This window comes from Oncorhynchus keta, chromosome 1 (assembly GCF_023373465.1).
Source record: "Oncorhynchus keta strain PuntledgeMale-10-30-2019 chromosome 1, Oket_V2, whole genome shotgun sequence".
NCBI classification, from domain to species: Eukaryota; Metazoa; Chordata; class Actinopteri; order Salmoniformes; family Salmonidae; genus Oncorhynchus; species Oncorhynchus keta.
In genome coordinates, this window is record NC_068421.1 from 32,228,012 (window position 1) to 32,255,105 (window position 27,094).

The 27,094-nt window shown below is 42.3% G+C and overlaps 1 protein-coding gene across 1 annotated transcript in view; it reads right to left on the reverse strand.

Annotated features, from left to right (window-relative positions):
• Positions 1-27,094, reverse strand: part of frem2b (FRAS1 related extracellular matrix 2b) — a 114,508-nt gene that overhangs the window by 16,135 nt on the left and 71,279 nt on the right. Inside the window, exons 9-18 of the mRNA XM_052521836.1 lie at positions 25,040-25,189; positions 18,385-18,594; positions 17,534-17,731; positions 17,156-17,320; positions 16,714-16,896; positions 16,374-16,504; positions 15,950-16,105; positions 15,382-15,585; positions 14,403-14,634; positions 13,950-14,281 (exon numbers count right to left, since the gene is read on the reverse strand). Of these exons, the coding sequence (XP_052377796.1) occupies positions 13,950-14,281; positions 14,403-14,634; positions 15,382-15,585; positions 15,950-16,105; positions 16,374-16,504; positions 16,714-16,896; positions 17,156-17,320; positions 17,534-17,731; positions 18,385-18,594; positions 25,040-25,189 (1,961 nt within the window). The remainder of the gene's footprint in view (positions 1-13,949; positions 14,282-14,402; positions 14,635-15,381; positions 15,586-15,949; positions 16,106-16,373; positions 16,505-16,713; positions 16,897-17,155; positions 17,321-17,533; positions 17,732-18,384; positions 18,595-25,039; positions 25,190-27,094) is intronic.

Here is a 27,094-nt window from a genome sequence, read left to right on the forward strand (position 1 = left end):
TAACAAATACCTCATGGGATCAGTATCTACTCATTACTAACAAATACCTTATTGGATCAGTATCTACTCATAACTTAACATACCTCATGGGATCAGTATCCACTCATAACTTAACAAATACCTCATGGGATCAGTATCTACTTATAACTTAACAAATACCTCATTGGATCAGTATCTATTCATAACTTAACAAATACCTCATGGGATCAGTATCTACTCATTACTTAACAAATACCTCATGGGATCAGTATCTACTCATTACTAACAAATACCTTATTGGATCAGTATCTACTCATAACTTAACATACCTCATGGGATCAGTATCCACTCATAACTTAACAAATACCTCATGGGATCAGTATCTACTTATAACTTAACAAATACCTCATTGGATCAGTATCTACTCATAACTTAACAAATACTTCATGAGATCAGTATCCACTCATAACTTAACAAATACCTCATGGGATCAGTATCCACTCATAACTTAACAAATACCTCATGGGATCAGTATCTACTCATAACTTAACAAATACCTCATGGGATCAGTATCTACTCATAACTTAACAAATACCTCATTGGATCAGTATCCACTCATAACTTAACAAATACCTCATGGGAACAGTATCTACTCATAACTTAACAAATACCTCATGGGAACAGTATCTACTCATAACTTAACAAATACCTCATGGGAACAGTATCTACTCATAACTTAACAAATACCTCATGGGATCAGTATCCACTCATAACTTAACAAATACCTCATGGGATCAGTATCCACTCATTACTTAACAAATACCTCATGGGATCAGTATCTACTCATAACTTAACAAATACCTCATGGGATCAGTATCTACTTATAACTTAACAAATACCTCATAGGATCAGTATCTACTTATAACTTAACAAATACCTCATGGGATCAGTATCTATTCATAACTTAACAAATACCTCATGGGATCAGTATCTACTCATAACTTAACAAATACCTCATTGGATCAGTATCCACTCATAACATAACATACCTCATGGGATCAGTATCTACTTATAACTTAACAAATACCTCATGGGATCAGTATCTACTCATAACTTAACAAATACCTCATGGGATCAGTATCTACTTATAACATAACATACCTCATGGGATCAGTATCTACTCATAACATAACATACCTCATGGGATCAGTATCTACTTATAACATAACAAATACCTCATGGGATCAGTATCTACTCATAACTTAACAAATACCTCATGGGATCAGTATCTACTTATAACTTAACAAATACCTCATTGGATCAGTATCCACTCATAACATAACATACCTCATGGGATCAGTATCTACTTATAACTTAACAAATACCTCATGGGATCAGTATCTACTTATAACTTAACAAATACCTCATTGGATCAGTATCCACTCATAACATAACATACCTCATGGGATCAGTATCTACTTATAACTTAACAAATACCTCATGGGATCAGTATCTACTCATAACTTAACAAATACCTCATGGGATCAGTATCTACTTATAACTTAACAAATACCTCATTGGATCAGTATCCACTCATAACATAACATACCTCATGGGATCAGTATCTACTTATAACTTAACAAATACCTCATGGGATCAGTATCCACTCATAACTTAACAAATACCTCATGGGATCAGTATCTACTTATAACTTAACAAATACCTCATGGGATCAGTATCTACTTATAACTTAACAAATACCTCATTGGATCAGTATCTACTCATTACATAACATACCTCATGGGATCAGTATCTACTTATAACTTAACAAATACCTCATGGGATCAGTATCCACTCATAACTTAACAAATACCTCATGGGATCAGTATCCACTCATAACTTAACAAATACCTCATTGGATCAGTATCCACTCATAACATAACATACCTCATGGGATCAGTATCTACTTATAACTTAACAAATACCTCATGGGATCAGTATCCACTCATAACTTAACAAATACCTCATGGGATCAGTATCCACTCATTACTTAACAAATACCTCATGGGATCAGTATCTACTCATAACTTAACAAATACCTCATGGGATCAGTATCCACTCATTACTTAACAAATACCTCATGGGATCAGTATCTACTCATTACTTAACAAATACCTCATAGGATCAGTATCTACTTATAACTTAACAAATACCTCATGGGATCAGTATCTATTCATAACTTAACAAATACCTCATGGGATCAGTATCTACTCATAACTTAACAAATACCTAATGGGATCAGTATCTACTCATTACTAACAAATACCTTATTGGATCAGTATCTACTCATAACTTAACATACCTCATGGGATCAGTATCCACTCATAACTTAACAAATACCTCATGGGATCAGTATCTACTTATAACTTAACAAATACCTCATTGGATCAGTATCTACTCATAACTTAACAAATACTTCATGAGATCAGTATCCACTCATAACTTAACAAATACCTCATGGGATCAGTATCCACTCATAACTTAACAAATACCTCATGGGATCAGTATCTACTCATAACTTAACAAATACCTCATTGGATCAGTATCTACTCATAACTTAACAAATACCTCATTGGATCAGTATCCACTCATAACTTAACAAATACCTCATGGGATCAGTATCCACTCATAACTTAACAAATACCTCATGGGATCAGTATCTACTCATAACTTAACAAATACCTCATGGGATCAGTATCTACTCATAACTTAACAAATACCTCATGGGATCAGTATCCACTCATAACTTAACAAATACCTCATGGGATCAGTATCCACTCATTACTTAACAAATACCTCATGGGATCAGTATCTACTTATAACTTAACAAATACCTCATGGGATCAGTATCTACTTATAACTTAACAAATACCTCATGGGATCAGTATCTACTTATAACTTAACAAATACCTCATGGGATCAGTATCTACTCATAACTTAACAAATACCTCATGGGATCAGTATCTACTTATAACTTAACAAATACCTCATTGGATCAGTATCCACTCATAACATAACATACCTCATTGGATCAGTATCTACTTATAACTTAACATAACATACCTCATGGGATCAGTATCTACTCATAACTTAACAAATACCTCATGGGATCAGTATCTACTTATAACATAACATACCTCATGGGATCAGTATCTACTCATAACATAACATACCTCATGGGATCAGTATCTACTTATAACATAACAAATACCTCATGGGATCAGTATCTACTTATAACATAACAAATACCTCATTGGATCAGTATCTACTCATAACTTAACAAATACCTCATGGGATCAGTATCTACTTATAACTTAACAAATACCTCATTGGATCAGTATCCACTCATAACATAACATACCTCATGGGATCAGTATCTACTTATAACTTAACAAATACCTCATGGGATCAGTATCTACTTATAACTTAACAAATACCTCATTGGATCAGTATCCACTCATAACATAACATACCTCATGGGATCAGTATCTACTTATAACTTAACAAATACCTCATGGGATCAGTATCTACTCATAACTTAACAAATACCTCATGGGATCAGTATCTACTTATAACTTAACAAATACCTCATTGGATCAGTATCCACTCATAACATAACATACCTCATGGGATCAGTATCTACTTATAACTTAACAAATACCTCATGGGATCAGTATCTACTCATAACTTAACAAATACCTCATGGGATCAGTATCTACTTATAACTTAACAAATACCTCATTGGATCAGTATCCACTCATAACATAACATACCTCATGGGATCAGTATCTACTTATAACTTAACAAATACCTCATGGGATCAGTATCCACTCATAACTTAACAAATACCTCATGGGATCAGTATCTACTTATAACTTAACAAATACCTCATGGGATCAGTATCCACTCATAACTAACAAATACCTCATGGGATCAGTATCCACTCATAACTTAACAAATACCTCATGGGATCAGTATCCACTCATAACTAACAAATACCTCATGGGATCAGTATCCACTCATAACTTAACAAATACCTCATGGGATCAGTATCTACTTATAACTTAACAAATACCTCATGGGATCAGTATCTACTCATAACTTAACAAATACCTCATGGGATCAGTATCTACTCATAACTTAACAAATACCTCATTGGATCAGTATCTACTCATAACTTAACAAATACCTCATGGGATCAGTATCCACTCATAACTAACAAATACCTCATGGGATCAGTATCTACTCATAACTTAACAAATACCTCATTGGATCAGTATCCACTCATAACTTAACAAATACCTCATGGGATCAGTATCCACTCATTACTTAACAAATACCTCATGGGATCAGTATCTACTCATAACTTAACAAATACCTCATGGGATCAGTATCTACTCATAACTTAACAAATACCTCATGGGATCAGTATCTACTCATAACTTAACAAATACCTCATGGGATCAGTATCCACTCATAACTTAACAAATACCTCATGGGATCAGTATCTACTCATAACTTAACAAATACCTCATGGGATCAGTATCCACTCATAACTTAACAAATACCTCATGGGATCAGTATCCACTCATAACTAACAAATACCTCATTGGATCAGTATCCACTCATAACTAACAAATACCTCATGGGATCAGTATCCACTCATAACTAACAAATACCTAATGGGATCAGTATCTACTCATTACAAACAAATACCTCATTGGATCAGTATCTACTCATAACTTAACAAATACCTCATGGGATCAGTATCTACTCATAACTAACAAATACCTAATGGGATCAGTATCTACTCATTACAAACAAATACCTCATTGGATCAGTATCTACTCATAACTTAACAAATACCTCATGGGATCAGTATCTACTCATAACTTAACATACCTCATGGGATCAGTATCTACTCATAACTTAACAAATACCTCATGGGATCAGTATCTACTCATTACTTAACAAATACCTCATTGGATCAGTATCTACTCATTACAAACAAATACCTCATTGGATCAGTATCTACTCATTACTTAACATACCTCATGGGATCAGTATCTACTTATAACTTAACAAATACCTCATGGGATCAGTATCTACTCATAACTTAACAAATACCTCATGGGATCAGTATCTACTCATAACTTAACAAATACCTCATGGGATCAGTATCTACTCATAACTTAACAAATACCTCATGGGATCAGTATCTACTCATTACTTAACAAATACCTCATGGGATCAGTATCTACTCATAACTTAACAAATACCTCATGGGATCAGTATCTACTCATTACTTAACAAATACCTCATGGGATCAGTATCTACTCATAACTTAACAAATACCTCATGGGATCAGTATCTACTCATAACTTAACAAATACCTCATGGGATCAGTATCTACTCATTACTTAACAAATACCTCATGGGATCAGTATCTACTCATTACTTAACAAATACCTCATGGGATCAGTATCTACTCATTACTTAACAAATACCTCATGGGATCAGTATCTACTCATAACTTAACAAATACCTCATGGGATCAGTATCTACTCATAACTTAACAAATACCTCATGGGATCAGTATCTACTCATTACTAACAAATACCTCATTGGATCAGTATCTACTCATAACTTAACAAATACCTCATGGGATCAGTATCTACTCATAACTTAACAAATACCTCATGGGATCAGTATCTACTCATAACTTAACAAATACCTCATGGGATCAGTATCTACTCATAACTTAACAAATACCTCATGGGATCAGTATCTACTCATAACTTAACAAATACCTCATGGGATCAGTATCTACTCATTACTTAACAAATACCTCATGGGATCAGTATCTACTCATAACTTAACAAATACCTCATGGGATCAGTATCTACTCATAACTTAACAAATACCTCATGGGATCAGTATCTACTCATAACTTAACAAATACCTCATGGGATCAGTATCTACTTATAACTTAACATACCTCATGGGATCAGTATCTACTTATAACTTAACATACCTCATGGGATCAGTATCTACTCATAACTTAACAAATACCTCATGGGATCAGTATCTACTCATTACTTAACAAATACCTCATGGGATCAGTATCTACTCATTACTTAACAAATACCTCATGGGATCAGTATCTACTCATTACTTAACATACCTCATGGGATCAGTATCTACTTATAACTTAACAAATACCTCATGGGATCAGTATCTACTTATAACTTAACAAATACCTCATGGGATCAGTATCTACTCATTACAAACAAATACCTCATTGGATCAGTATCTACTCATAACTTAACATACCTCATGGGATCAGTATCTACTTATAACTTAACAAATACCTCATGGGATCAGTATCTACTCATAACTTAACATACCTCATGGGATCAGTATCTACTCATTACTTAACAAATACCTCATGGGATCAGTATCTACTCATTACTTAACATACCTCATGGGATCAGTATCTACTTATAACTTAACAAATACCTCATGGGATCAGTATCTACTCATTACAAACAAATACCTCATTGGATCAGTATCTACTCATAACTTAACATACCTCATGGGATCAGTATCTACTTATAACTTAACAAATACCTCATGGGATCAGTATCTACTTATAACTTAACAAATACCTCATTGGATCAGTATCTACTCATAACTTAACATACCTCATGGGATCAGTATCTACTTATAACTTAACAAATACCTCATGGGATCAGTATCTACTTATAACTTAACAAATACCTCATGGGATCAGTATCTACTTATAACTTAACAAATACCTCATGGGATCAGTATCTACTCATAACTTAACAAATACCTCATGGGATCAGTATCTACTCATAACTTAACAAATACCTCATGGGATCAGTATCTACTCATAACTTAACAAATACCTCATGGGATCAGTATCTACTCATTACAAACAAATACCTCATTGGATCAGTATCTACTCATAACTTAACATACCTCATGGGATCAGTATCTACTTATAACTTAACAAATACCTCATGGGATCAGTATCTACTTATAACTTAACAAATACCTCATGGGATCAGTATCTACTTATAACTTAACAAATACCTCATGGGATCAGTATCTACTTATAACTTAACAAATACCTCATGGGATCAGTATCTACTCATTACAAACAAATACCTCATTGGATCAGTATCTACTCATAACTTAACATACCTCATGGGATCAGTATCTACTTATAACTTAACAAATACCTCATGGGATCAGTATCTACTTATAACTTAACAAATACCTCATGGGATCAGTATCTACTTATAACTTAACAAATACCTCATGGGATCAGTATCTACTCATTACAAACAAATACCTCATTGGATCAGTATCTACTCATAACTTAACAAATACCTCATGGGATCAGTATCTACTCATAACTTAACAAATACCTCATGGGATCAGTATCCACTCATAACTTAACAAATACCTCATGGGATCAGTATCTACTCATAACTTAACAAATACCTCATTGGATCAGTATCTACTCATAACTTAACAAATACCTCATGGGATCAGTATCCACTCATTACTTAACAAATACCTCATTGGATCAGTATCTACTCATAACTTAACAAATACCTCATGGGATCAGTATCCACTCATAACTTAACAAATACCTCATGGGATCAGTATCCACTCATAACTTAACAAATACCTAATTGGATCAGTATCCACTCATAACTTAACAAATACCTAATTGGATCAGTATCCACTCATAACTTAACAAATACCTAATTGGATCAGTATCTACTCATAACTTAACAAATACCTAATTGGATCAGTATCCACTCATAACTTAACAAATACCTAATTGGATCAGTATCCACTCATAACTTAACAAATACCTAATTGGATCAGTATCCACTCATAACTTAACAAATACCTAATTGGATCAGTATCCACTCATAACTTAACAAATACCTCATGGGATCAGTATCTACTCATTACTTAACAAATACCTAATTGGATCAGTATCTACTCATAACTTAACAAATACCTCATTGGATCAGTATCTACTCATAACTTAACAAATACCTCATTGGATCAGTATCTACTCATTACAAACAAATACCTCATTGGATCAGTATCTACTCATTACAAACAAATACCTCATTGGATCAGTATCTACTCATTACAAACAAATACCTCATTGGATCAGTATCCACTCATAACTTGATATATGGTTATGGCTTGGTCTTCATCTATATTCTATAGATTCATGTGATTAAGAGCACAAAGACAAAGATAGCAGGTGACATACAGAGGGTATTACGATGGCTTATGTAGGGCTTCAGTGAGTATTACTACCAGCATCATACCACTTAATATACACTGAGTGTACAAAACATAAAGAACACCTGCTCTTTCCATGACATAGGCTGACCAGGTGAATCCAGGTGAAAGCTATGATCCATTGTTTATGTCACTTGTTAAATCCACTTCAATCAGTGTAAATGAAGGGGACGAGACAGGCTAAATAAGGATTTTTAAGCCTCGAGACATTTTTCAAATTTAATTTAATGAGGCAATTCAGTTAAGAACACATTCTTATTCACAATGAGGGCCTCAGAACAGTGGGTTAAGTACCTTGTTCAGGGGCAGAACAACAGATTTTTACCTTGTCAACTCGGGGATTCAATCTAGCAACCTGTTGGTTACTGGCCCAAAGCTCTAACCACTAGGCTACCTGCTGGATTGTGTATGGGTGTCATTCAGAGGGTGAATGGGCAAGACAAAAGATTTAAGTGTCTGAATGGAGTATGGTAGTACGTGCCAGGTGCAATTGTTTGTGTCAAGAACTGCAACACTGCTGGGTTCACACTCATCAGTTTCCCGTGTGTATTAAGAATGGTCCACCACCCAAAGGATATCCAGCCAACTTGACACAACTATGGGAAGCATTGGAGTAAACGTGGGCCAGCATCCCTTTCGACACCTTGTAGTCCATGTCCTGACAAATTGAGGCTGTTCTGAGGGCAAAAGGGGGTGCAACTCAATATTAGGAAGCTGTCTCTAATGTTTTGTACATTCACTGTAGATACACAGTGCTGTACTGTATTGGCTAGTACTACTCTAGTACTACTGGAGCTCTTATAGATTCAAGAGGGTTTACATTGACGCCGACATTTACGCTGGCCACATTTCAGAGATATGGTATCTTTTCAACAGAGTTGAATCCAGATATATGGCAACAATAGCAAACCATTCCATTTGTAACTGATGAATGTTATTCAATTACTGCTTTGTCAACAATTAAAATAAAACCATCCCATTCTGAAGTGAATCATGCAATCAAGACAATCAAATCAAATAACAATCCAGGCTGTTGATTTGTTCTATTGTACTTGAAACCCTTAAACAACAGCGAGACAAAGAACCAGAGAGAGAGAAAAAGAGAGAGACTGTAGAGAGATTTGAATGGTATCTGCTCCCTCCGGTGACATGAGAGTTACCTGTCTGCACTAGCTCTCCCTTCATGATGGGACCTGCCTATGCCCTGAGAGAGAGAGAGAGAGAGAGAGAGAGCGAGAGAGAGAGCGAGAGAGAGAGCGAGAGAGAGAGAGAGAGAGAGAGAGAGAGAGAGAGAGAGAGAGAGAGAGAGAGAGAGAGAGAGAGAGAGAGAGAGAGAGAGAGAGAGAGAGAGAGAGAGAGAGAGAGAGAGAGAGAGAGAGAGAGAGAGAGAGAGAGAGAGAGAGAGAGAGAGAGAGAGAGAGAGAGAGAGAGAGAGAGAGAGAGAGAGAGAGAGAGAGAGAGAGAAGAGAGAGAGAGAGAGAGAGAAGAGAATGAAGAGGAGAAAAGTGAGAGAGAGAGAGCAAGAGAGAATGAAGAGGAGAAAAGTGAGAGAGAGAGAGCGAGAGAGAATGAAGAGGAGAAAAGTGAGAGAGAGAGAGCGAGAGAGAATGAAGAGGAGAAAAGTGAGAGAGAGAGAGAGAGAGAGAATGAAGAGGAGAAAAGTGAGAGAGAGAGAGAGAGAAAGAGAGAGAATGAAGAGGAGAAAAGTGAGAGAGAGAGAGAGAGAAAGAGAGAGAATGAAGAGGAGAAAAGTGAGAGAGAGAGAGAGAGAAAGAGAGAGAATGAAGAGGAGAAAAGTGAGAGAGAGCGAGAGAGAGCGAGAGAGAAAGAGAGACTGAATGAAGAGGAGAAAAGAGAGAGAGCGAGAGAGAGAGAGAAAGAGAGCGAGACTGAATGAAGAGGAGAAAAGAGAGAGAGCGAGAGAGAGAGAGAAAGAGAGCGAGAGAGAGAGCGAGAAAGAAAGAGAATGAAGAGGAGAAAAGTGAGAGAGAGCGAGAGAGAGAATGAATAGGAGAAAAGTGAGAGAGAGAGAGCGAGAGAGAGAGAGAGAATGAAGGGGAGAAAAGTGAGAGAGAGCGAGAGAGAGAGAATGAATAGGAGAAAAGAGAGAGAGAGAGAGAGAAAGAGAGAATGAAGAGGAGAAAAGTGAGAGAGAGAGAGAAAGAGAGAATGAAGAGGAGAAAAGTGAGAGAGAGAGAGAGAGAGAAAGAGAGAGAATGAAGAGGAGAAAAGTGAGAGAGAGCGAGAGAGCGCGAGAGAGAGAGAAAGAGAGACTGAATGAAGAGGAGAAAAGAGAGAGAGCGAGAGAGAGAGAGCAAGAGAGCGAGAGAGAGAGAGCGAGAAAGAAAGAGAATGAAGAGGAGAAAAGTGAGAGAGAGCGAGAGAGAGAATGAATAGGAGAAAAGTGAGAGAGAGAGAGAGAGAATGAATAGGAGAAAAGTGAGAGAGAGCGAGAGAGAGAGAGAATGAAGGGGAGAAAAGTGAGAGAGAGCGAGAGAGAGAGAATGAATAGGAGAAAAGGGAGAGAGAGAGAGAGAAAGAGAGAGAATGAAGAGGAGAAAAGTGAGAGAGAGAGAGAGAGAATGAATAGGAGAAAAGTGAGAGAGAGAGAGAGAGAGAGAGAGAATGAAGAGGAGAAAAGAGAGAGAGAGAGAGAGAGAGAGAGAGAGAGAGAGAGAGAGAGAGAGAGAGAGAAAGAGAGAGAATGAAGAGGAGAGTGAGAGAGAGAGAGAGAGATAGAGAGAGAGAGAATGGAGAGGAGAAAAGCGCGAGAGAGAGAGCGAGAGGAGAAGGAAAGGGGAGAGAGAGTTAGAGTTAAGAGAACTGGTAGAACCCAGAGAGCTGAGGCAGATGATTTGCTGTATGACCCTGACGCTGTCTGCTGAGACCTAATGGATTCCTGTGGTCTGATAAGCTGGGGACAAAGCCTCTCACCATGACACACAGACACAGAGAGACAGAGTCAGTCCCAGCACGGTGAGAGGCCAGCCTGGGGCCCCAAACTCGGTGTGACTCAGTCTCTCTGTAGCCCGCAACCTCTCTACTCAGCCCCCCCAGCTTCCCAGTCAGTCGGTCGGCCCCTTAAGGGCCAATCATGTCAGAGAGAACACAGGGGCACAAATAATGATCCTCTAGACTAGAGCTGTTGTTGAGTCTTTATGTTTGTTCCGCCTTGCCACACTGATTGAAGCTTACAGTACAACTCACCTGTAAGACAGCTCATATGGATGTGACACAGGTAGTCGCTGCAGTAGGGGTATAGGGTTTCTGGGTGAATAGAGGCATGTCTATAGTACCTGGCGGGGTCTCATTCTCTTTGTTAGTTATGGATCTTACTTAAAACAACACAGTGATACTTAAAACAGTCTGTTATCACATGGCTGCCAGCGACTAGAAACAGCACATCAAACCTGCAGATAGGAGGGACATTGACAAAAACCAATGTTGGTACATGGTACTAAGGCAGACCCTGACATTCAGGATTACTAAGTGGTAATCAACTCCAACCTCTCCCACAAAGCTCTGTCTTGTCCGAATATGAACTTCTTTCAGTTTCAGGGTAAACAAAGGGGCTAACGCTGGATTGGAACCTGCCAGAAGGAAAGTCATAAAGTGTGGAGGAGGTTTACTTTAGAAGAGAATGATGATGACTGCCTCCATAAAATATCATTATCTTATACTTCCTATGTATCATAACTCAGTCACATCTTCTTCCATTTACAGTCTCATTTATCTTGCAAAATGAATTTCACTTTACATAGAATTTAGTGATATTCCATGGAGTTGGTGTCTTTTCAACCAAACATTATGAATAACCTTAAATTGGATAAGCAGTTAGCCTCTCGTAAATTCTACATGCACTGTTGATTTACCATGCCCTTTGCTCTCTCTCTCTGCAGGCATCTCTTCTCTCTGCTGTCATCTCTTCTTTCTGCAGGCATCTCTCTCTCTCTCTCTCTCTGCAGGCATCTCTCTCTCTCTCTCTCTCTGCAGGCATCTCTCTCTCTCTCTCTCTCTCTGCAGGCATCTCTCTCTCTCTCTCTTTCTCTCTGCAGGCATCTCTCTCTCTCTCTTTCTCTCTGCAGGCATCTCTCTCTCTGCAGGCATCTCTTCTCTCAGCTGTCATCTCTTCTTTCTGCAGGCATCTCTCTCTCTGCAGGCATCTCTCTCTCTCTCTCTGCAGGCATCTCTCTCTCTCTCTCTCTCTGCAGGCATCTCTTCTCTCTGCAGGCATCTCTTCTCTCTGCAGGCATCTCTTTATGACCGCAGCCCACTTAATTAAGTGTTAGTGAACTAATAGACTGACTGGGATTTAACTACACTGAAGTGACTGGAGGTTTCTAAGGGAAATCTACATGACAGGAGCACTGAAGCATGTGACCAGGGTTTAAGATCTCCACTCAGGGAGGGTTAGGGAGGGAGGGAAGTAGGGAGGGAGTTTAAGGGAGAGTTTAAGACCTGTAAGAGCAGTCCCTCCCTCAACGCAGCAGCAGCTGTTTAAAGAGCACAGTACAGAAAAGAGCAGAAGGTTTTAATGCCGTGAATGTTGGAGACAGCATTTTGACAAGATAAGTAGTAGGCCACATGAGGAGTTGTGGGAATCCATAAAGCACTGTGTTTGGTTAGTTATTAGTGGTGAGGTTAACATGGGATTTAGAAGAACATTGTCTGAGAGGGGCATCTCAAGAGGTAGCTAACAGATAAGTAAGTGGCTGTAAAGGATTGTGTCTGTGAAAAGGAAAATTACAAGAACTGTTATAGGAAAGAACTGGAGGACAAATACTGAGCAAGTATATTTCTCTTCCCAAGAAATCACCATAACATCTCTTCCCAAGAAATCACCATAACACCTCTTCCCAAGAAATCACCATAACATCTCTTCCCAAGAAATCATCATAACATCTCTTCCCAAGAAATCATCATAACATCTCTTCCCAAGAAATCACCATAACACCTCTTCCCAAGAAATCACCATAACATCTCTTCCCAAGAAATCACCATAACATCTATTCCCAAGAAATCATCATAACATCTCTTCCCAAGAAATCACCATAACACCTCTTCCCAAGAAATCACCATAACATCTCTTCCCAAGAAATCACCATAACACCTCTTCCCAAGAAATCACCATAACATCTCTTCCCAAGAAATCATCATAACATCTCTTCCCAAGAAATCACCATAACACCTCTTCCCAAGAAATCACCATAACACCTCTTCCCAAGAAATCATCATAACATCTCTTCCCAAGAAATCATCATAACATCTCTTCCCAAGAAATCATCATAACATCTCTTCCCAAGAAATCACCATAACATCTCTTCCCAAGAAATCATCATAACATCTCTTCCCAAGAAATCACCATAACATCTCTTCCCAAGAAATCACCATAACATCTCTTCCCAAGAAATCATCATAACATCTCTTCCCAAGAAATCACCATAACACCTCTTCCCAAGAAATCACCATAACACCTCTTCCCAAGAAATCATCATAACATCTCTTCCCAAGAAATCATCATAACATCTCTTCCCACACACTGCTCTCACCTGTCCGTCTGTACCGATGGTCCCTCCACAGTCTGACAGTAGCTCAGACATGTCATAGTAACTAGTGAACTCCCATAGACAGGCCTCTAGGTTGAGATTCTTGTAGAAGCGCAGTACGCTGGATCCCCTCAGGGGGGTGCTGTACTGGTAGGGAGAGGTCTCCCCGATCACCTCAGGGTTCTTGGTGGCGTTGGTTATGAAGCCGTGGCGGGTCTTGACCTCGGTGTAGTCCAGCAGGTTAGAACAGCGGTGGTTCCCCACACGAGTACCATCAGGACTCAACGTCAGCTCAAAGTTAGACATAGGACGGGTGGAGACCACAGGGAGCATGCCTGGGAGAGGAGAGGAGAGAAGAGAGGGGAGACAAGGGGTTAGGAGAGAGAAAGGCGGGGGCGGGAAATAGAGAGGGAGAGAGAAAGAGAAAGAAGATAGAAGTCTCTCTGTGTTCTTCACCGTCTATGTGTGGCATGGTGACAGTGATCTTGATGAGGTTGGGATGGTCTGGGTCCTCTGCTCCGGTGTAGCGTAGCTTGGCAGAGAAGGGCTCAGCGCCCACTGTACCCACCACACGAGGCTGGCACATACCATCCTCTATACTGATGGAGACTATGAAGCTGCTGAGTTCCAGGCCCTCATCTCCATTAGAGTTCACAGCACGAGCTGCACACTGCACCCTAGAGCCAGCCTGGAGGGAGAGACACACATCTCACATCAATACAGCCGACTCAGTCGCATCAATACAGTCAACTCAGTCACATCAATACAGTCAACTCAGTCACATCAATACAGTCGACTCAGTCACATCAATACAGTCGACTCAGTCGCATCAATACAGTCAACTCAGTCACATCAATACAGTCAACTCAGTCACATCAATACAGTCAACTCAGTCACATCAATACAGTCAACTCAGTCACATCAATACAGTCAACTCAGTCACATCAATACAGTCAACTCAGTCACATCAATACAGTCAACTCAGTCACATCAATACAGTCAACTCAATCCCATCAATACAGTCAACTCAATCCCATCAATACAGTCAACTCAATCCCATCAATACAGTCAACTCAGTCACATCAATACAGTCAACTCAGTCACATCAATACAGTCAACTCAATCCCATCAATACAGTCAACTCAATCCCATCAATACAGTCAACTCAGTCACATCAATACAGTCAACTCAGTCACATCAATACAGTCAACTCAATCCCATCAATACAGTCAACTCAGTCACATCAATACAGTCAACTCAGTCACATCAATACAGTCAACTCAATCCCATCAATACAGTCAACTCAGTCACATCAATACAGTCAACTCAGTCACATCAATACAGTCAACTCAATCCCATCATGAACTAAATCATTCACTTTAGTTTCAACTCGTTGTCGGAGTCAGTCCAAATTCACTGATAATGTGTTCTCTACCTGGAAATAGACAGAGTCCAAGGTGATGATCTTGGAGGAGGAGAAGAAGGTATCAAAGTCCACCTCTCTCATGGAGCTGGTGACCCCGTCCAGGCTGGTTGGAGCGCTGACCAACCATCGATAGCGTGTCAGTGTGTCATTGATGTGCTCACTGATGCAGATGGAGCCAGTCTTGTCGTAGTCAGGGTACTTAGGGTTACAAGCCTGAGAGAGGGAGGAGAGAGGAGACCGTGTTTGGGAATGAGGCAAAATATACTGTAATGTATAGGGAAAATTTGCATTGTTCATCAACATCACTCATCTTCAATATCAAATTAAATCCTAATTGAATCCTAATTGACATATTCCTAAGCCAAAGAAACGACTTGGTTTTTTATGCAAATTAAGAGCAGACAGTGAATACAATGATGCCCTGGCCTATGTCCTAAATGGCATCATATTCCCTATATAGTGCACTTCCCGATGGGACTCTGGTCAAAAGTAGGTGCATAAAACAGAGAATAGGGTGCCATTTGGGACGAAACCCTAGACTGGGAGGTTAAAAGCCGTGATAAACCATTCTCCGTACCGTGACACAGACGACGGGGTAGCCTGCCACTGGGGGTGTGTGTCTGGCTCTGGAGGTGTCGTCATACTGCAGTAGGGAGAACACCTGGGGGACGGAGGGGAAGGTGACGTCCGCCATGCTGTTGGTCTCCTCTATGTAGATAATGGCCTTATTCATCTGAGGACAGACAGAAAATAAACAGATCAAACATAGAAGTGTTGTTAAAGGTAGTGATGTATCAGGGGCGACTAACGCAACAACTAAACTTCTCTCTTGTTCCTGTCCCTCGGCTTTCACGCTGAAGGTAAGTGAAGTGTACCCGTGCACATGCGCAAATACTCTGCGTGACTGCATCGCGCTTATCTGCGATATTCTCCGTTCATCCTGCTACTTGTGTCAACGTCATATTGCTGAGTCTATGTGATGTTATTGTTCCAGTCCTCACCTGCGTCTCAGCCACCATATTCTCATCAGGTTTCAGGTGGACCGTGAAGGCTTCTCTCATCTCTCTGACTCCATCAAACAAGATCTCCACCTCGATGTAGTGCTCTGTGTCACCCTCCTTGAACTCAATGTCTGGGGTAAACAACAACAACAACAACACGGCTCTAGGTTAAACAGGAAACATCTATACACTGCAGATACTGACGGAATACCTTATCAAGTTGATTATTTATATAGTATTAGGGTCAGGATATTTTCCTAATCAGATCACATTATCAGGAAAAACTCATGGCCTTATTGACGTGAGAGGTTGATGTGTGAGGTGTTGTAATATTTCTCACCTTCAGATACAGGATGGTAGTCCTCTCCGGAGGTGGCTGATCCGTCCTTGGTGTGGACGCGGACCACAGAGACCTTGGAGGTGTCTCCTACTCTCAGCACTGGGATCTTCGCTATGGACACCTGGCCTGCCCCGCTAGGCTCACTCACGCTGAACTTAGTCTCCCCAAACTTGATGATGGCCTCTGGGGATAACATGGGTGAGGGTCACAGAGTCAGACATGGAGCAGTGTGATAGATGATATGAACTAAAGTAGAATGAGTAGAATGAGTTGTGAATGACACACACCAAAACAAGTCAACAGGATGCAGACTAGCAGATCATGAATTTGAGAATTAAAAAAAAAAAGTAATGTAATAAGTATCTGGGACTATTATAGAGTGTGCAACTTATTTTATTGTCTCCAGATGAAAAGATTCCATCTGTGAGTCAGTCAGTCTTACTGTCTGCGTCGTCCATGATCTTGACCAGAGTCTCGTTCTGTTTCCCGATTGACGCTCCGAACGGAGACTCACTGCGGGGCGACCCCAACAGCAGCCTCAGCTCCTCCTCCTCCTCATGCTCCGTGTCATCAACCAGAGACAGAACACACGGCTTCTCCACCTCCCCTGGAGAGAGGGGAGAGATAGAGAGACGGAGATGGGAGGAGAAAGAGAGAGAGAGATTGAGATACATTAGCAAAAAGGGGTAACCAGTTGTTGAAAAATCTAATATTTTGAAGGGTTCCAAAATGCACAGAGAAACTATACCCTTTTGGCCTATGAGGTGTTTCTTGTGTCAGTGTGTTTCCTGGTCTTTTACAGAAGAGATTTCAGTGTTACCTGGTAGGAAGGTGATGATGGAAGCGTCCGTGTTGGGTCGTTCGTTGAAGTCCATCATAACCTGAGCAGTGCCTTGTCTGGTATAACAGCGGACGGTTGACCTGTAACTGATGTCTCCACTACGATACACCATGACTGAGATCTGACCGGAGTTCTCATGCCCCATGTGCATGGCATCACGGAACTGCACCTTGGGCACTGTTAGAGGACAATCACATCAACAAATCATCTACGTTAGATCAAGTGCATCGTGAAACAGTGTTGATCATAACCATGACATAATGCTCATAACTGTCTACAGCTGATGTTATAATGCACTATAAGCCTTTAAAAATGCTTTATAAATGCTTTGATAAGGACACTTACAGTAACGTGATACCAAAGCTTTAGGTGGCAGCGTTGCTCAATCACCTTTATTGGTGTTGATGTGTTTCAGAGATGCCCTGTTTTGTCAGAGCAAGGTATGATCGGTTTTCTAAACTCCTGAATAAAATAATAATATAATATATAATATATGCCATTTAGCAGACGCTTTTATCCAAAGCGACTTACAGTCATGTGTGCATACATTCTACGTATGGGTGGTCCCGGGAATCGAACCCACTACCCTGGCGTTACAAGCGCCATGCTCTACCAACTGAGCTACAGAAGGACCACGAAAAATGCCATTGCTCATATTAATCTATATTAGATCTCATTGATAATTAGACACATCCTAAAGAATCAGATAGGTTCACTCACAGTCAGAAACGTTGTGACTAGGACTGTGTCCCAAATGGCACCCTATTCCCTACATAGTGCACTAATTTGGGCCAGAGCCTATGGACCCAATATCAGCCCGATTCACTCACGGTCGGAGACGGAGTCATTGATGAGGATGGTGGCCTTCCCCGGTTCTCCCAGGATGCCGTTCATGGGCATGCGGAGGACCAGCTCGAATGTCTCGGTCCCCTCCAGCACCGGCTGACCCAGGTCATCCAGGATGGTCACCCTGAACGTCTGCTGGCTGACCCCCGGTGCAAAGTCCAGGTTACGACTGATCCCTACGTAGTCCACACCGGCTAGAGGAGTAAGAAAAGAGAGAGGGATGAGAGGATTAAAGTATTTGATGATATTTTAACACCTGGGGCTGTATGTATCAAGTGTCTCAGAGTAGGAGTGCTGATTTCAGATCAGGTTCTCCCTGTCATTAAATAATCGTATTCATTATGATCTAAAAGGCAAAACTGATCCTAGAGCAGCAATCCTACACTGAGACACTTGATTCACAGTAGTATAATCAGTAGCGGTGAATGTAAATATCACAACATGTTTGTCAAATGTTGCTTCCTCTCAACAGTACATAGCAGTGAAGGATCACTAGGAATCTGTGTGAGGATTAAGACTGCAGTAGTGTGAGACATCTGATATCTCCCTAGGCCCCCGGGAGGGTGTAAACATGTTTTTCATCCACTCAGAGATATGAAGAGGCAGGGTGTGTCACGCCTTGGTCTTAGTATTTTGTCTTTTCGTTATTTATTTGTTCAGGCCAGGGTGTGACATGGGTTTATTTTGTGGTGTGTTTTGTATTGGGGTTTTAGTAGGCATTGGGATTGCGGCTGAGTAGGGGTGTCTAGAGTAGGCTTGGCTGCCTGAGGCAGTTCTCAATCAGAGTCAGGTGATTCTCGTTGTCTCTGATTGGGAACCATATTTAGGTAGCCTGGGTTTCACTGTGTATTTTGTGGGTGATTGTTCCTGTCTCTGTGTTAGTTGTCACCAGACAGGCTGTATAGGTTTTCACGTTCCGTTCGTTGTTTTGTATATTTATATAGTTATTTCATGTATCGTCTATTTTTTCATTAAAGAACATGAGTAACCACCACGCCACATTTTGGTCCGCTTCTCCTTCAACAGACGAACGCCGTTACAGGGTGTTGATGGCATGGCCTTTACCCCCATGACTGCTTCCTGTACCGCTGACCTAGGGTGCGTCCCAAATGGCACCCTATTCCCTATATATATACTTTTGGACCCGGATCAAATGTAGTGACCTATATAGAGAACAGGGTGCCATTCAGGACCAACCCTGCTATGGACATCTGACCCACAGACCCAGCTATGTGTTTCTGAACCAGCGTTGTGTGTACCTCCGCTTGGGACTGTATTATAAAGCTACAGTATGTGTGTCTGCTTGGGGCGGCATTAACACTTAATCTCAACAGATTAGATAGGATAGAAACAATATTTTGATGCGGGCAGGAGAAGAAAGAATTAAGAGGGAGAAAGAGAGATAGTGGGGAGGGAGGGAGAGAAGAAAGGGGGAGGGAGGAGGTAAAAGAGGAGTGAGGGGAAGGAGGAGTGCTCGGGGGAAGGTGATATGAAGAAGGCAGCAGGCAGGGAGAAGGTTTTACTTTCAGGAGCTATATATACAGTATAGTCTCTCTATCCAGACTTAAACACCAGAGTATGAGGGATTCAGCCTACATTTCTCTGTCTTCACTCAATCCAGCTTTATCACCAACATTGTTCCCAACCCTGTCCCTCCCAACCCTGTCCCTCCCAACCCTGTCCCTCCCAACACTGTAGGCCTACCCTCCTCTGTACCTTCCAACCCTGTCCCTCCCAGCCCCTCCCAACCCTGTCCCTCCCAGCCCCTCCCAACCCTGTCCCTCCCAACCCTGTAGGCCTACCCTCCTCTGTACCTCCCAGCCCTGTCCCTCCCAGCCCTGTCCCTCCCAGCCCTGTAGGCCTACCCTCCTCTGTACCTCCCAGCCCTGTCCCTCCCAGCCCTGTCCCTCCCAGCCCTGTCCCTCCCAGCCCTGTCTCTCCCAGCCCTGTCCCTCCCAGCCCTGTCCATCCCAGCCCTGTCCATCCCAGCCCTGTAGGCCTACCCTCCTCTGTCCCTCCCAGCCCTGTCCCTCCCAGCCCCTCCCAACCCTGTCCCTCCCAGCCCTGTCCCTCCCAGCCCTGTCCCTCCCAGCCCTGTCCCTCCCAGCCCTGTCCCTCCCAGCACTGTCCCTCCCAGCACTGTCCCTCCCAGCACTGTCCCTCCCAGCCCTGTCCCTCCCAGCCCTGTCCATCCCAGCCCTGTCCCTCCCAGCCCTGTAGGCCTACCCTCCTCTGTACCTTCCAACAGCTACCAGACTGGGGTTGCGTACCAAATGGCGCCCTATCCGCTATGGGTCATTGTCAATAGCTGTGCACTACAAAAGGAATAGGGTAACATGTAGGATGCAGCTGGGGCTGAGCAGAGCCCTTCCCCTCTCCACTAATGTTCACATTCAGAGGTCATATAACATCCCAACACATCCAGCCTGTGTTGCTCTGGGCGTTCGCTCTACTTCCACAACACCACAGTGACAGTCAGACAGACTAACCCTGAGGTGGACTCTGGGCGTTCTCTCTACTTCCACAACACCAGAGTGACAAACATACAGACTAACCCTGAGGAGGACTCTGGGCGTTCTCTCTACTTCCACAACACCAGAGTGACAGTCAGACAGACTAACCCTGAGGAGGACTCTGGGCGTTCTCTCTACTTCCACAACACCAGAGTGACAGTCAGACAGACTAACCCTGAGGAGGACTCTGGGCGTTCTCTCTACTTCCACAACACCAGAGTGACAGTCAGACAGACTAACCCTGAGGTGGACTCTGGGTGTTCTCTCTACTTCCACAACACCAGAGTGACAGTCAGACAGACTAACCCTGAGGTGGACTCTGGGCGTTCTCTCTACTTCCACAACACCAGAGTGACAGTCAGACAGACTAACCCTGAGGAGGACTCTGGGCGTTCTCTCTACTTCCACAACACCAGAGTGACAGTCAGACAGACTAACCCTGAGGAGGACTCTGGGCGTTCTCTCTACTTCCACAACACCAGAGTGACAGTCAGACAGACTAACCCTGAGGAGGACTCTGGGCGTTCTCTCTACTTCCACAACACCAGAGTGACAGTCAGACAGACTAACCCTGAGGTGGACTCTGGGCGTTCTCTCTACTTCCACAACACCAGAGTGACAAACATACAGACTAACCCTGAGGTGGACTCTGGGCGTTCTCTCTACTTCCACAACACCAGAGTGACAGTCAGACAGACTAACCCTGAGGAGGACTCTGGGTGTTCTCTCTACTTCCACAACACCAGAGTGACAGTCAGACAGACTAACCCAGAGGAGGACTCTGGGCGTTCTCTCTACTTCCACAACCCCAGAGTGACAGTCAGACAGACTAACCCTGAGGTGGACTCTGGGTGTTCTCTCTACTTCCACAACACCAGAGTGACAGTCAGACAGACTAACCCTGAGGGGGACTCTGGGCGTTCTCTCTACTTCCACAACACCAGAGTGACAGTCAGACAGACTAACCCTGAGGTGGACTCTGGGCGTTCTCTCTACTTCCACAACACCAGAGTGACAGTCAGACAGACTAACCCTGAGGAGGACTCTGGGCGTTCTCTCTACTTCCACAACACCAGAGTGACAGTCAGACAGACTAACCCTGAGGTGGACTCTGGGCGTTCTCTCTACTTCCACAACACCAGAGTGACAGTCAGACAGACTAACCCTGAGGAGGACTCTGGGCGTTCTCTCTAATTCCACAACACCAGAGTGACAGTCAGACAGACTAACCCTGAGGAGGACTCTGGGCGTTCTCTCTAATTCCACAACACCAGAGTGACAGACATACAGACTAACCCCGAGGAGGACTAAAGCATATTGTTCCACCTGGTGAACCTTCCCTAAGCTCTATATGACTCTTTGAACACAGCGGTAAAGCCAGTGTGCTGTAACACAAATACATTGTATTGCAGCACAGTACCCTGTGTGAGAGCAGTGTGTTGTATTGTAGGGACAGGGACTGGAGCACCTACCTTCAGCAGACAGTGTACTGCCATAGACATTCAGTGTGCTGTGTTGTTGCGTTTTTTAAGGGGCAGATCAGCTTTAATATTGCAGAAAGATTGTTGCTTCCATCAATGTAATTATCTGCATCATTTCCAATACCCCATATTTTATGGGTAAAAATATATATACATATACAGTTGAAGTCGGAAGTTAACATACACTTAGGTTGGAATCATTAAAACTCGTTTTTCAACCACTCCACAAATTTCTTGTTGACAAACTATAGTTTTGGCAAGTCGGTTAGGACATCTACTTTGTGCATGACAAGTCATTTTTCCAACAATTGTTTACAGACAGATTATTTCACTTATAATTCACTGTATCACAATTCCAGTGGGTCAGAAGTTTACATACACTAAGTTGACTGTGCCTTTAAACAGCTTGGAAAATTCCAGAAAATTATGTCATGACTTTAGAATCTTCTGATAGGCAAATTTACATAATTTGAGTCAATTGGAGGTGTACCTTGGTTGGAGGAGCCCTTGGTTCTCTATGGTGTAGTAGGTCAGGGCGTGACTTGGGGGTAATCTAGTATATTTATTTATATGTTGGTGTGCTTGGTATGGTTCCCAATTAGAGGCAGCTAGAAATCGTTGCCTCTAATTGGGGATCATATTTAGGTAGCCTTTTTCCCACCTGTGTTTTGTGGGATATTGTTTTGAGTTAGTGCATCTGGCACCTCTGATGTCACGGTTCGTTGTTTGTTTCTTTTTGTTCTGAAGTTTTGCGTAAATAAATATGTGGAACTTTAATCACGCTGCGCCTTGGTCCGTCTCTCCACACAACCGTCACAGACTATCCCACCAAACCAGGACCAAGCAGCGTGTTCACCAGGTGAAGGAGTTTTGGACATGAGAAGAAGTGATGGGTGGATGCGATACCCTTCCTTGGCGGCAGACGGAAGGTAATAATGGAGTACAGCGACGACGCCAGGGTTCGCGGCCACAGAAAGCCCAAGGACAACCCCAAGATTTTTGGGGGGGGAGGCACAAGGGGTAGCCGGTTGAGCCGGGGAGAGTGCCAGAGCCCGAATGGCAAACTCTGGAGGAGCGTGTTGTCAGACCACGGCCACAGAAACCCCAGTATTTTTTGGGGGCACATGGAGCTGGCGGCTGAGCAGAGGGAAGAGCCAGAGACCACCTGAGAGGAGATAGCGAGGTGGTCGGTCGACCAAAGGAGAGTACCAGAGCCCACCTGGGATTCGATGGAACAGTGTGAGGAGGGATACCTGGAGAATGGAGTTGGCTAGGAGTATGCGGCAACGCAGGCATTTGGAAGAACGTGTCATCAGTCCGGTGAAACCTGGGCTGGCTCCACGTATCTAGCCTCCAGTGCGCCTCTCGAGTCCGGTACGTCCTGTGCCTCCTCCTCGCACTCGCCCTGAAGTGCATGTCCCCAGTCCGGTACGTCCTGTGCCTCCTCCTCGCACTCACCCTGAAGTGCATGTCCCCAGTCCAGTACGTCCTGTGCCTCCTCCTCGCACTCGCCCTGAAGTGCATGTCCCCAGTCCAGTACGTCCTGTGCCTCCTCCTCGCACTGAAGTCCATGTCCCCAGTCCGGTACGTCCTGCGGCGGTCTACAGTCCGGAATCCTCTATGCCGATGCCCAGTCGATACATGGTGTCCAGTCCTGCTCCACGGCCGGAGCATTCTTCTGTGCCGATGCCCAGTCCAGGCACGGCGTCCAATCTAGCTCCAAGGCCGGAGCCTTCCTCTACGCCGATGCCCAGTCCAGGCACGGTGTCCAGACCCGCTCCATGGCATGAGTTGTTTACTTATTTTCCACCATAATTTGCAAATAAATTCATTAAAAATCCTACAATGTGATTTTCTGGATTTTTTTTCTCATTTTGTCTGTCATAGTTGAAGTACCTATGATGAAAATTGCAGGCCTCTCATCTTTTTAAGTGGGAGAACTTGCACAATTGGTGGCTGACTAAATACTTTTTTTGCCCCACTGTATATACATACTTTTTTGAATATACCTTTATTTTCCCCCGCATACCCTACCACCCCTCCTCCAATTGGAGTGAACTAATAAACAATAACACTTAGGCTTCTACTTTCAGTTTATAAATATTATACACATTTTACAGACAATCTATTTTACAACAGTTATTTAAATTTAGTTTGTTTTTAGTCCTTCCTCTATTTCTGATATCCACCCAGTTTAATTTCTATTTGTAATGGTGCTCTTTCACAACATTTCTGAACCTATATACATTTTACAGACCCCGTACATTTTACATTTGTTATCTTGTTGTTATTAGTCCCACCCTTCAGATCCATTCAACCCCTCCCATTCATCTCTTGACACCATCCATATTACATTTATATTTGCTATATATTATTCAACTGTGCTGTGATGCTTCACACAAGTACTGAACCTTTCTATTCTCAAAGTTTCTACAGATTGTAAATTAAAGGTAAACATTTTTGCTAAAATAATAATCATTTTATTGATTGATTGACTATGGCTTTTCAAATCACCCAGTATTGCTAGGTAAATTAGTTCTAGGTAAATGTTGCAATTCTTCAGCCATTCCTGGACCTGTGACCAAAAACGAGCTACGTATGGACAGTACCAAAAATAAATGATCTAATGACTGTATTGTCTCTACCTTCAGCAGAGACAGGGTCTGTTTTCCTGGAGCGTACAGTGACCGTGGCTGTTTTAGAGAGGTCAGTGCCTGTCCTATACACCTTGACCTCCACATAACCATCACTCTCATCCACACGGTAGTCTGTGTCTCCGAAGTAGAATCCTGGAGCTGTGGAGGAGAGGAAACACAGGAAGATGCCGTACATCAGGATCTTGTTTGAGTCCGTTTCACAGCTGGAAACCATCTGATGTAACTTTTGAGTTGAATTTGTAATAACCCACATTTCAAATACAGTTACTTCTGACGACATAGCTAAATGACTGCACATTGAGCCACTAGCCGGCACTAAACTCAACACTAGTCATTTCCAGCACTTATAGTATATATATGCCATTTAGCAGACGCTTTTATCCAAAGCGACTTACAGTCATGTGTGCATACATTCTACGTATGGGTGGTCCCGGGAATCGAACCCACTACCCTGGCGTTACAAGCGCCATGCTCTACCAACTGAGCTACAGAAGGACCTCCCTGCATTACAGTATGGTACATTTGAGGGGATGTTATTACAGAATATAAATGTAAAGACTATAGAAGCCTGAAGGCATCCCTCTATTTCTGTGTCTGGTTGAAAGGAGCCGGTGCAGTGTAGACGACTGTGGTAGAGGTGTGTGTGTGTGTGTGTGTGTGTGTGTGTGTGTGTGTGTGTGTGTGTGTGTGTGTGTGTGTGTGTGTGTGTGTGTGTGTGTGTGTGTGTGTGTGTGGCCCGCCTGTCTGCAATTAGTACTTTCCTGAGCCCAGATTCCGCTGCAGTCAATCTCCCCCACACTGTTCTGTTCCTCTGACTCTCTCTCACCCTCTTCTTCTCGCTCTCTTTGTTCCTCTTTCCCTCTCTGTACTTTGCGTGCTGTGAACTGGGCTGTCTCCTGGGAAGTTTCTGTCAACTAACATCACAGCTGACTGAAACAACCAGAAACACAGGGAGGGTGTTGATTGAGCGTAACGGCCCTCACAGTAAGAGCGGGACCCTGGGCTCATTTACTGTATGTTCTGGGAAAATAAACAGCTTTGAGGTAGAATTGGAGTGGCAGTTGTTGGCTCTGAATTATTTCAATGAGGCCTTTACTCATTTTTTGTGTGTGTAAAAATGGATCAAACCAACCCTTTTCTCCAGACTACTGAATAGCAGAAGCCTGGTCCATCACAGAAGAACTGGAGTTATACACTACCATTCAAAAGTTTGGGGTCAAAATGTCTTTGTTTTTGAAAGAAAAACATTTTTTTGTCCATTAAAATAACATCAAATTGATAAGAAATACAGTGTAGACTGTAGACATTGTTTATGTAAATTACTATTGTAGCTGAAAACGGCAGATAATTAATGGAATATCTACATAGGCCTACAGATGCCCATTATCAGCAACCATTACTCCTGTGTTCCAATGGCACGTTGTGTTAGCTAATCCAAGTTTATCATTTTAAAAGGCTAATTGATCATTAGAAACCCCTTTTGAAATGAAGCCAGCACATCTGAAAACTGTTGTCCTGATTAAAGAAGCAATAAAACTGTCCTTCTTTAGACTAGTAGAGTATCTGGAGCATCAGCATTTGTGGGTTCGATTACAGGCTCAAAATGGCCAGAAACAAAGAACTTTCTTCTGAAATTCGTCAGTCTATTCTTGTTCTGAGAAATGAAGGCTATTCCATGCGAGAGATTGCCAAGAAACTGAAGATCTGGTACAACGCTGTGTACTACTCCCTTCACAGAACAGCGCAAACTGGCTCTAACCAAAATAGAAAGATGAGTGGAAGGCCCCGGTGCACGACTGAGCAAGACGACAAGTACATTAGAGTGTCTAGTTTGATTAACAGACACCTCACAAGTACTCAACTGGCAGCTTCATTAAATAGTACCCACAAAACACCAGTCTCAACTTTAACAGTGAAGAGGCGACTCAGGGATGCTGGCCTTCTAGACATAGTTCCTCTGTCCAGTGTCTGTGTTCTTTTGCTCATCTTAATATTTTCTTTCTATTGGCCAGTCTGAGATATGGCTTTTTCTTTACAACTCTG